We start from the raw sequence: 12,491 nt of genomic DNA, 5'->3' as shown, positions 1-12,491 counted from the left end.
TTTGGTGCCTTTTTCTCAGGGCCAAAGAAGAACAAACAGCTCCAGTTAGATGTTACTTGATTCCCTCCATCCTGGACTCTGGTGAGGGGACTGCGGATGACGATTTCCTGCTTCTGTAGGGTCCTCTGGATGCCCACAAAGTTTTGGCCAGATTTGCACTTCGGAAGATAATGCACTTGATGGTTAGGGGTCCACAGGTATTGGGATTCTGAAGCCTTGGTAAGTCACAGCAAGTCTGGGGTTGCACCCGTGGTCGACTGCCTCTAGTCCCAAAAACCTCGCCTTTTAAGCAAGTTCCCATTCATTCCGATGCGGTCAATCACCCAAGCAGGGTGGCTGTCCTCCAGGACCCCCAGGCAGCCAATCCAAACTGGTTTCACTCAGGCACACCTAGAGATAAATGACAGGGAAGTTTGTGACCCTTCCCTTACGTCCTGCCATTCTAGAAACACTGGGGCCTGTGCAGGCTTGAGGACTGACGCCCGCCAAAGTCAAACTGCACAAAGGACTCAAATACAATTCAAACAGAGTAAAAGCCCAGAAGAAACTAACGTGAAATGGCGAAAAAAAGACAGGGAACATTGAGAAAATGTTCACCTTGGGTGCTACACTGCAGCTCAGCTATCAGTCTGTAGATACATGGCACAAGGCAGAAAAACTGAAACCACTGCCACCAGTCATTTAAGTGAGTTAGTGTAAACAGAATGTTACATGAGGAGTGGGATATGTAACCCCCAGCACTCCACATAGGGTGGTGTGTGCTGGACTCACAAAGGAAAAGGTAAATAAGACTACTATTATTGGGAACAGTAGTTTACCCAAGAAAACGTAGTTCGACATTAAGAAGTCCAAGGGACTTGTCAGTGGCACTGCACAAAAGGTGCTGTGTGTCACAATGCAAAAACAGATGCCTATGGAGTTTACCAGACTCCATTAAACAGTAAGGAACACAGAAAATCCTAGTCAGAAAAACACATGAGAGTGAGAAAAAAGTCCCACTCACTCAGGATTAAAATCAAATAACCATGAGTCCAGCAAAAGAGCCTGGGGTCTCTAAGGTTAAAGGGAATTGGCACAGACATTAAAATTCTCCCTAACAATGCCCCTAACCGCGTATGGCACACATTTTAAACACCTTTTTCAGCCACTGTAGGATGGAAATTATTACATTTCTCACAGCAACTGAAAGGTAACCAGCAAATCTGGGATAAAAATAGTTTGAAATGGTTGAAATCAACAAGCCCCCAACCAAGAACGCCTCCCATGACTTAACAGTGAAAGATTACAAAATCTCCCCCAAGGGCAGTGCTTAGAGAGCATCCACTCAATGACTGTAGTGAAAAAACTATAAACGGTTTGAAAGGGCTACAACAGACAAGGTAAACCACGAGGAGAAGAGGCAGCAAGCAGCCAGGAATATGGGCGTGCACAGAAAGAGACTGATAAAAGAAAGCAGTGGTGAAATTAGAATGAAAATGGGGGCAGCAGAAAACAGTAAGTCAAGAGAAAGAGAAGGAGAAAGTGTGACGTGAACAAGAAGGGGCAGATGGAGAAAAGAGGATCAGAGGCAGGATGATAAAGCAGACAAAATTGAAAAGGGCAAGAAAACACAGAAAGGCTAAATGATGAGTGCAGGCAATAACGTGAAAAGACGATAAGTCGTTAAAGGGGGTAAAATTGTTGGTTGGCAGGAGGAAAGATGCGACAGAAGGGATGAGCGACAAGACGAGAGTGGAGTGGAGAGGGAAAAGTAACCTCAGAGGAGACAAGTGATTTGAGGGGAGAGGAAGCAAAATGTGTAAGGCAGAAAGAGCAAAGAAAAGGTGGGATTAGATGAGAAATAAAAGACTGTTTGAGAAACGGGAGGAGAGAGGGAAGGAGGGATAAGAGTCTTGAGTAGAATGCCATACGGGGGTGAAAAGGAAAACGACTTTAAAAAGGTAGGTAAAAGGCATTAATGGGGAGAACGGGTGTGCCAAGAAAGGAATCAAAAGAGGAAAGAAACAGGAGTGAAATGGAGATAAGAGGATTGGGCAGTGCTGGGGAAAGCCGGTGTAAGCAATGGGAGGTGTAGGTGATAGAGATACAGAGAGTGACTGGAACAAGCAGCCTTCAAACTCACCAATTTTTTTCCTCGCACATTGCCGGACTCTCGCCGATCCATAAACATGGTATCAATTTCATTGCCGTCACACGCAACCAGCTTTGCACGTTTTCCATTGTACTAAAACATAAGAAACAATATGATGAATCAGTACGTTATCAGCACATTCCTATTTAATGCTCTGAAAGCAGAGAAAGAAAGGAATCACTACAGCCTTGCTTGATGCCCAATGTATTGAGCTCAGGTGGTCAAGCAGACCAAGGTAAAACGATTTGGGGTTGTTTTACCACGGATGAAATGTTCGAGGGAGAAACGTCCAAAGATAATTTGTTTGAAATAATCTTCAGTCTTTTCTCCCCTGAACATTCCCCATGTTCTCAAACCCCCACCCACAACCCCAACCCACCCCTAACTGCCACACCCTTACTTACCTTGCATTCCGTCTCGCCATGTCACTGCAACGCCTGTTCCCTTTCATTTCTGTGATCAGGAACCAGCACGGCAGGGTCCTTTCCTTTATTTTTTTTGTGTAACTGCAGCTGTGGGGGTGTCCCCCTCAACTCCAGCTCACTATACTGTATAGTAGTGAGCAGGGTGTTGCAGGGGACACCCCTGCAGCCTTTTTCTTTTTTGTTGGGGGATGGCTGGACAGCTGTGGGGGTCACCCCCGCAACCCCTGCTCACCGTATAGTGAGCAAGGGTGTGGAGGGACACCCCCGGAGCCCCCAGCACTGAATGCGCGATCTGGTCGAACTTTTCGGCCGTTCTGATTTTTGGAACTGCCGAAAATCGCCCAAATCACACCGACATTTTTTTGCGTCATTTTGGCCTAAACAGGTAAAACCAATCGAACAATGGCAAGTATACAGTTTCTAGAGTGGTTGACGTCACTAGTATAGAGAACAAGTGGTTCGATTAACCTGTTTAGCCACATTCTGTATGTGAATAAACCAATTCCAAAACCCATCACTGCCAAGATTGACTTGTGGGAGGTTTCTGAGAGCCACCCTAGTCAGTGAACAAGCTGTTAGGCAAGATTGTATGCAGTACCCTTTACGTGCACTACAACAACCCTGACCTCCTGGCAATAAGAACCCAACCTTTGGTATAAGTCTGTACTACACAGGTTGGTAGCGTGATTGAGCAGCCAGGCTCATCTCAAGAGGGGTCAATGTGAGCTATAGGGGAGTTACACAGAGATTCACAGTGACAAGTGTTCAAATAAACTCTTACACAAAAGGTTTCTTGATTAAACAATTAACAGTCAGAGTAAGCCTTCTTCAGAAGGGGGCAATATGATAGTAACACCCTGGAGCTAGAGGCGGGCTTCACTCGTGAATCCCGCCAAAGGCGAAACAAACAAAGCGACCAAACCTGGTTTGGCGCGCAGAGTAAATCTTAAGGAGGACCTTACAACAAAGAAATGGTGAAAAAAGACCAGGGCCATTTTGACAAAAATGGCACAGTTGTGTGCTTTACTGCAGCTGCGAACGCAGCCCGTGGTAAATGCACACCACCGTAGTTAAAAGTAAACCACTGCCACCAGCCATTCATTGAGGAAAGGGTTACATAAAATATGACGAGCTAGACAAAGGGGATACTAAGTAACCTCTCCAGCACCCTATTGTAAGGTAGTGTGTGCTGGGTCTATAAAGTTACAAATGTAAGTAAAGGCAATTTCACTTCACTGCTCTTGGAAACAGTAGTTTATCCAAGAGAAGGTATTTAAACCTTGGGATAATCTGAAAGTCTTCCCTGCGTCACTGCACGGAAGGTGCTGTGTGACAAAATGTAAAAAATGTAAAACATGTAAAAGATGATGCCTACATCTGGAGTCGGGTGTTTTGACAGATTGTCGGGGTCAATATTGGAAGGGCGGTACTTCTTGATCAAGTTTTTATTTACAGCTGGATTGGTTATGGCGTTTCCCAATTCAACGTCACCCTTTTCTGCAAAGCAATGTGAAACGGTAATACGGGATCTGACTGAGGACCCTTAACTAGTCTGTTAGATCATCTTGTTCAAATGGCAATGGAGGCCTACTCCACCGCTTGTAGTCCACTACCTTGGACTTAAGTTGTCTTTAGGACACATCTGCATGCTCCCCAGCCTCTGGTCTCCCAAACTCCAAATCAGGTGAGGTATCCACCCCACTTGCAGTCTGTAGGTTGTCAGGGGTCTCTCAACCTTGACCTCTCTGCAATGAAACTCTCTGGTACATTTGGTGTGCCAAATTGGAGATCAAATGGAGCCTCTTCATCTGAGGGTTCATTTTCTTCATATATGGAAGAAAGACTTAAAATAGTATTTTATTGGTAGTGGCACATAGGCTTTATCGGGTATGAGAGGATTTGTAAGACATGTATTACCTACGTAACAGCATTTCTGAGGATTGTTTCTGCTTAGATTCACATGCTGTGCCTATGGTCCGACATCCAGTGGTAACCGCGGAGTATTGCATCTTGTCTTTCGGCGACCGAAAGGGGACGTCGGCATAGGTGTGTCTGTAACACTATCCCTATTGTGACGTGTGTAATACCCCAAATCCCTCACGCAGCGAGGTCCCTCCGATTGTATTTTTTCAGCCATGAGGGAGCCCAAGGCTATAGTGAGTGAGTACATGAAGAGAGAAATTCATAAGACTTTTTTCCTTCCCCCCCCCCCCCGAGCGGGGAGGTAGGGAGGGTGCATGCAAATCTAAGCAGATACAATCATCAGAAATGCTATTACGGTAAGTAATGCATGTCTTCTGATGCTTGTTAATCTGCTTAGAATCACATGCTTTGCATAGACTAGCGAGCAGTACCCTGAGTTGGAGGTGGATTGTGAGAAGGAACAGTAGAGAAAAGATGTCTTAGTACTGCTTGTCCCACCTGAGAATCAGACCTAGAATGAGTGTCTACGCAATAGTGTTTTGTAAAGGTGTGTACAGAACTCCAGGTTGCCGCTTTGCAAATGGACTCTAGAGGAACATTTGCAATGGATGCCCCAGTGCCTCGAGTAGAGTGTGCTCTAGGTTTGAAGGGCAGTTCTCTCTTCGCAAGAGTGTAACAGTGTTATGCATTTGACAATCCACCTCGAGATCGCTGATTTAGAGACAGGATCCCCTTCTCTACCAGCTGCCACTGAAACAAAGAATTGTTTAGTCTTCCTCAGTGGTTTAGTTCTTTCCATGTAAAACATGACTGCCCTGCGCACGTTTAGTGTGTGAAGGCTTCTTTCAGCCATGTTAGTAGGCTTCTGGAAGGATTGACTGGTTCACATAGAACTTTGAAATAAACTTCGGCGCAAACCTGGGATGTGTGCGCAGAACTAGCTTATCTTTGTGGACTGTAAGAAAGGGGTCTAAAACAGAAAGAACCTGTAGTTCGCCAACTCTTCTGATCAAAGTGATAGCCACTAGGAAGGCTGTCTTGTAAGTCAGATCGTTCAGACTTGCTTTATGCATAGGCTCAAAGGGAGCTCCCATGAGCCTGGTCAAAACCACATTCAGATCGCACCCAGTGGCTGGATGAGAGATGGGAGGCTAAATCCTCTTAACCCCTTCCATAAAGGCTTTAATTACTGGCATTTTCCACCACAATACTTTTTGCTGTGATGTGGTGTAGGCGGACAGCGCAGCCAGATGAACCTTTAGGGAATTGAGGACTAACCCAGAGTCCAACAGGTGAGTTGGATGCAACACAATGTGTGAGGGTGAGCAATTGATGGGATTGACGCCCTTGGAATTGCACCAGATGACAAACTGTTTCCATTTGCTGGCATAGCAATAACGTGTATTAGGCTTTCTCGCTTCCCTGAGTATGTCTATGCATCTCTGGGGGAGCTGCAGGTGTCCAAACTCTATTATCTCAGGAGCCAGGCTGCCAAGTTCAGAGTTTGTGGGCATGGGTGGAGGGTCCCCCCTCTGTCCTGAGACAACATGTTGTACGGGCAGGGCAGTTTGACTGGTGGGGAGAGGGACATCTCCATCAGGTGAGCGAACCAGGGTTGGAGGGCCCACATGGGGGCCACCAGTATCATGGTAACTGGTTCCTGGTGCACTATCTTGTTGAGAATTGGAGTCGGGGGGGGGGGGGGGGGGGGAGTGGGGTTTGCGTAGACAAATTTCCCAACCAGGTAATCCAGAGCCCGTTCCCCTTGGATCGGTTCTGGGGGTATCTGGAGGCGTAGTCTTGGCATTAGGCGTTCTCCTGAGTAGCGAACAGGTCGATCTCTGGGAAACCCCATTCTGCGAAGACGTTGGACACAATGTCTTCGTGCAGCCGCTATTCGTATTCTTCTGGCAGAGGAAAATCTCTGCTGAGCACGTCTGCCAGAAGATTGAGTTCCCCTGGAACATGTTGGGACAAAGAAACATCTTGTGTTTGAGAGCCCATATCCAAATGTTCTGGGACAGCTTGGATAGCCCTGGAGAGTGAGTGCCCCCCCGCCCCGTTTGTTCAGGTAATACATTGCTGTAGTGCTGTCCGTTAGGATCAGCATGGTCTTTCCTTGCAGTTGCCTCTGAAAGGCTTTCAATGCTTTGAACACCGCTAGTAGCTCCAGTAAGTTTATATGATTGGACGCTACTTGAGGGGACCACACTGTGTGCTGTCTGCTGTAGCAGGTGAGCCCCCCCACCCCGTGAGAGATGCGTCTGTCGCAAGAGTGGCTTACACTGTAGGGGTGGTGAAGGTCTTCCCCCTTCAAGAGGTTTTCTCTTGACCACCACTGCAGAGAGAGAACGAGGGCTGCCGAGACAACTAACAGATCTTCCCATTGTCCGCTGGCCTGACACCACTGGCTGTTGAGCCACTCTTGCATGGGACGCATGTGCAGCCGCGCGTGGTGAACCAAGTATATGCATGACGCCATCATCCCTAGCAAACGCATGGCTTTGCGTACCGTCACCTCCCGACTAGCTACATATTGAGGAACCCGAGAGAGCATGTCCTGAACCCTCTAGCTGGAGGGGAAGACAAGGCCGTCTTCCGTCCGAATTAGCGCTCCCAGAAATTGTTTCACTTGGCTGGGGACTAAACTGGATTTCTTTTCGTTGATTGAAAAACCCAAGCTGAAGAGATCTACTGTTTTTTGGGTGTTCGAAAAACAAGCATCGAACGAGTCCCCCGTAATGAGCCAGTCGTTGAGGTAAGGGTAAACTGGGACCGATAGTCTGTCCAGGTGTGCTGCTGCCACTGCCAGGACTTTGGTAAACACCCTTGGTGCTGAGGCGATGCCGAAGGGGAGTACTTTGAACTGGTAGTGTTTGTCCTGAATCATGATAAATGGGTATTTTCTGTGCGCCGGCAACATTGAAATATGAAAGTATGCATCTTTCATATCCAATGTTGCCATGAAGTCCCCCTGTTTCAGCAATGGGATCACCTCCTGTAGTGTTACCATGCAAAACTTCTGGGGTTTTATAAACTTGTTCGCTGGGCACAAATCCAGAACAGGACGCATGGCGAGATCCTTTTTGGGTACAAGGAAGTACACTGAATAAATACCCTCATTTACCTGAAGAATGGGGACGGCTTCTATGGCATCCTTTCCGAGCAGTGCTCCCACCTCTTGGATCAGGATCTCCAGATGGTCCGGTGAAAGGCGTTGTGAGCGCGGCGGTCTGAACTGTGGAGGTCGGGCGAATTCCACGCAATAACCGTGGGCGACCGTCTTTAAGACCCACTGGTCGGAAGTTATCCCCTCCCATGCCTTGAGTAAAGATGTTAATCGCCCCATGACCGGGGAGACACAGGAGGGGACATGGACTTGGTGGTCATTTCTGACCAGAGGCTGCAGCTCCTCTGGGATTGCGGCCTCTGTCTCTACCTTTGCCACGTTTCTGACCCCTTGGGGGGTAGTAGGTAGGGCTTCCGAATGCTTGATTTGTGTTGAAGTTACCCGTGCCGTAGTTGTTCTGACCGGCACATGCTTGTCCTCGAAAGGACCGCCGAGAATTATTACCCCTCTGGGAGGAGGGTTTCTGTGTAATTTGGTGCAAAGACCTTATAGTCTCGTGCTCCTTCTTGGCCGTCTCCAACGCTTCATCCACAGCTTTCCCGAAGAGGTTAGTCTCCTCAATGGGTTTGTTAATGAGAGGCCTGGGTCTCAGGTCTGAAGCCCGACGTGCGCAGTCATGCGTGTCTTTTTAGAAGAGTACCTCGTGCAAGAGACCTGCCTGCTGTTTCTGCAGTGTCCAGGGTGTCCTTCACCACATTCTGATTAACCAGTTTTCCCTCCAATACAATGGCAAGAAGCTTTGTTCTGGCTGGTTCAGGAACCTCCTGGAGGCCTTCTTGGAGCAAGTTCCATTGGGCATAAGCATAGCTTGCTAATAGCGTAGTATTATTAGCAACCCGAATGGTGTATGCAGCTGCTGACGTGACACGTTTGCCCAGGGCATACAACCTTTTAGACTCCTTGTCCGGTGGTGATTCTCCCGTGGCAAGGGGTACCGCTGCCCTCTTTCGAGTGGTAGTCACTACCAGTGAGTCTGAGATGGCGTGCCCCTTGATATACAGAGGGTCGATAGAGGAAGGCCGAAATAGTTTTTTGACTCTCAGGTTCACTGCCTGTGTCTGAGCAGGTGTGACCAAAGCTGGAGCTACCCGTCTCCGGACAGAGTTAAGGAGGGGGATGGATTGACTCGCTGGAGGTTTTTCTTATATAATATCCTCCACAAAATTCTGCTCAGGTACCGCCTCTTGAGTGGCAATTTTGAAGAATTCTGCTGCTTTTTTCAACATGGAGTTGAAAGCCATTTGGTCATCCACAGGGGAGGCCTGGCGAGCCGGAGTGGACGGAGGAGAATCCAGGACCAAAATATCAGAGTCCTGATCTTGTTGTGTCCAAGGGTTTTCACCTTCCTGCTGGGTCTCTTTCTAGTTGTCTGTCGTGTCCTGTTGATCCTCCTCATAGTTTTCAAGAAAGGACACTTCTTCCTCATTATAGATATCTCTACAAGTATCCATATGGATCAAGTCTTCTTGTTAGAAAACCTGAGACTGATCTACTTTAACTTGAGGGTTAGGGTCTACCCGTGCTTTTTTCGGGGGCGGATGATATGAAGAGGCGATGATCCGCTCCAGCCGATCCATACAACCTTCGAACTTTTCTTTAGTCCATTTAGAGGACCCGAACGGACCACTGCGAGGAGAAGTTACATTTTCCGCACTTTGGCGTCGACGGGAACCTCTAAGGGTGTCGGAGAGAGTCTCTTCGACTATCTACGTAAATCCCATCGGAATCGGGAACATAATCCGCCAAAACCTTTCCCGCGGATTGACCTGTAATCTTTTGCGGAACCGGGATAAGACCCACCGCCGCTGCGATCCTTCCGATGCTACTTTGGATAATCGCGGAATCGTCGAGAGACAAAGGCTGCGATGATTTGTCGGCAGCAGAAAGACCATCCGTACCACTAGGAGGTTTAGCGGACGGGTTTCCGGGTAGAGGTCTAGTTGTTACTTTTGGGCCTATAGAGGCCTTGGAACCCGTTGAAGGGTCGGGCTCCCGACTTTCGACGTGTGTAGGATTAGAAGTAGCGCCCTTGGTCTTTTTTGTTTGCCCAGTCGCCATGCGCTGCTGCGAATGCGGGGAGGGCCGTGGATCAGAGCGATCCGGGGGAACCGGCGAAGATTTCGGCGACCCCGTTGGCGCTTTCGCCTTTTTAGACGCAACCGTTGAAAATGGCGTAGGGGTTGGGTGCTTAGTGTTATGATGCGATTGTACGCCCCTGTCGCCGGGTGTGGTCCCTGTAGCAAGACCAGAGTCGAGCCTGGAAGGGTCGGTGACGGGCGTGGCGGACCTAGAAGTGTCCGCCTCAAGGTCTATAACATCCGTGTTGGACGTTTGGTCATCCGAAGTACCCCTGTCACTCTCGGCTGGTGTGGCGGTGGGGGGCTCCACACGTGGCATGCTGTACGCGGCCCACCGCTTTACACAGAATGGTCTTGGGCCGAAGGAGTTTGCACGCTGCACACCGCTTCTCGTCGTGCTTTAGGGGGAGACAGGCGTTACATGTCCTGTGTTCGTCCTTACAAGGATATCGGACCCTACACTGGCAGAACCTAAATGGAGTCCTTTCAGTAGCAAAAGGGAAAGGAGTAAAGACATACTAAAACAATATGGCCACCCTGACCCCACTCTCCCTACTGTATAGGTCGGGCAGAGGGCCCGAGGGCCCGACCATGTGGACAATCCGGCCGCTGGATCTTAGGCGCTGAAATCCACAGCCGTAGACGATTCCCCTGTGATTCGTCGAAGTTGCAGTTATTGGCGAATGACTTAACGGGGAATAAACCGACAATTCGGTAAGATAAACAATGTCTCTAGTAAGAGTTGTCCCAGGAGGATAGCTCAGCGGCAGCGTGCTCGACTTGGAAACAAGATGACACGGAAACAAGATGACACGGAGCAACACAGGTTCGATCCCTGGGTCCGCGCTTAGAAACCTCTGGGTATTAAGCGCGTTATAAATAACCTATCATATCATATAGGGCGACAAGTTATCTGGGCAGAAAAAAACAATCTGAGGGACCGCGGCGCGTTAGGGATTTTGGGTACTACACACGTCACGATAGGGATAGTGTTACAGACACGCCTATGCCGACGTCCCCTTTCGGTCCCCGAAAGACAACATGCAATACTCTGCGGTTACCACTGGATGTCGGACCATATGCACAGCATGTGATTCTAAGCAGATTAACACGCATCAGAAATAATGGGTTCAACGCTGGAGGAGCCGTTGAAACTTTCTTCATTGGCGCAATAGGTTTTACCGGGGCGCTCAGTGTTGATGGCGCAGCTGGCAAATGATGGTGCAGCTGGCATTGATGCCTTTGGTGTCAAAGTCGACATTGAGAGTTTGGCTGGCGTCGAAGGCACCAACGAAGGTGTCGATGGCCTCGATGACCTTGACTTATGTTTTCGGCTTGACTGATCCTTCGATGTTACTTCATCGGATTGAGGTCTCGATGGCTCTCTATGTAGATCAGGTCTTCGCCCCAGGCTCGAGGGTGTGCAGGATTTAGGTTGAGCCCTTCCTTCCCAGCTTCTTTCAAAGGCGCGGTAGGAGTATGGCCTGGAGGCTTCTGTTTTTTCAAATATTTTGAGCATCTCTGCTCTAAAGGCCTCCCACTCGACCGCAGTGGATTTGTTAGTTGGGCAAGAAACCCTCTCAGGGGAAGGGTCAGACAAAGTTGAAGACAACCTATGGTGCCTTCTCTTAGACTTCTTCGAGGACGAACAGCGGTGAGAGACACTCCTCGATCTCGATCACTTGGCCTTCCTCGGAGGAGAGTCACCTCTCGACTCGTCGGTTGAAGGTTTCTAGACAGGGGTAGGAGATTTAGGGATTTTACATACCTTCAACTTGCCCTTTCATTCCTTCAAGGCCTTTCTAGTCATCGACTGGCACTTGGAGCAGTCTGCCCCGAGGCACCACAAACAAATACAATGGGGATCGGTCAAAGACATTTTTAACCCACAATCGCGACACTTTTTGAACCCGGTCTTCGGGGTCATCTGTGTCGACGAAGAAGACATTTTCTCGATTCTCTTTCGAAATAACAAAGTTGTCACTAAATTGAAGAAGCGCGCCGTATTTCTCGAAGCTAAAGCTGTCACGTAAAACGGAACTGAAGCCAATGGGAGCTGCATGTGCTATATATGACTTCGAGGACATCATCCTTGAGACTGAGGCCCTTGTGGGACACCAAGTCGACGCACAGCACCCTCTGCCGAATTTTTTTTTTCTGAAGCAGCTGAAGCTGGATATTCGATATCAAAGATGAGGAATACGTGAGAGGACACAATCCTTTGACAATAACATGAATGCTGAGTTCCGATTTACCACTTCTTGAATCCCTAATGTGTCTTCACCCTCTCCCTCCCAATGTCCCAACCATACCTGTGCGTCCTCTGCGATGTTCAGAAGATTGAATAAGGCGAGTTGATCTGTAGATGGTTTTACCATTTCTTGTGACAATATTTATCCGGACTGACTTTCCTTAAAACACGTTTTTGTGCATTTAAAAAGAAACTATTTACACATTCTACTAGATTTTAAAAGCCAGTGCACTCCGAAGTATCGATTTTCATTGTTTGCTGCCGTCTTACTGTCCAGCGCGTCGGCCCAAATCTTCACCTGCTGCTCGAGCTCCGATTTCAAGATGCCTTCCTCAGGTATTGACGTGACCTCTCCTACTAACAAGGATAACAACGCTCTTCCGCTGTCTTTCTGCGCCACCACTACTGTATTTTCTTCCTGACTCACTCTTCTTTATTCGCCTAACTGCATCACCAGTTATGCCTCACGTGTCCGCTCACAGCGCCTCTCCAAGGCCATGCAGACCGCGCTAGTCCATGAAACGCTCCCGACTCACAGAGGCTGCATGACCTG

At 48.4% G+C, this 12,491-nt stretch overlaps 1 protein-coding gene across 1 annotated transcript in view; it reads right to left on the bottom strand.

Moving 5' to 3' along the window:
- The window catches only part of ABHD16A (abhydrolase domain containing 16A, phospholipase), a 307,026-nt gene that overhangs the window by 152,685 nt on the left and 141,850 nt on the right, over window positions 1-12,491 (bottom strand). The window contains exon 9 of the mRNA XM_069635119.1: window positions 2,123-2,224. Coding sequence (XP_069491220.1) covers window positions 2,123-2,224 — 102 coding nt within the window. The remainder of the gene's footprint in view (window positions 1-2,122; window positions 2,225-12,491) is intronic.

Source organism: Ambystoma mexicanum, chromosome 13, assembly GCF_040938575.1.
Source record: "Ambystoma mexicanum isolate Mex_15411 chromosome 13, UKY_AmexF1_1, whole genome shotgun sequence".
NCBI classification, from domain to species: domain Eukaryota; kingdom Metazoa; phylum Chordata; class Amphibia; order Caudata; family Ambystomatidae; genus Ambystoma; species Ambystoma mexicanum.
This window is presented reverse-complemented; position numbering and strand designations above follow the sequence as displayed.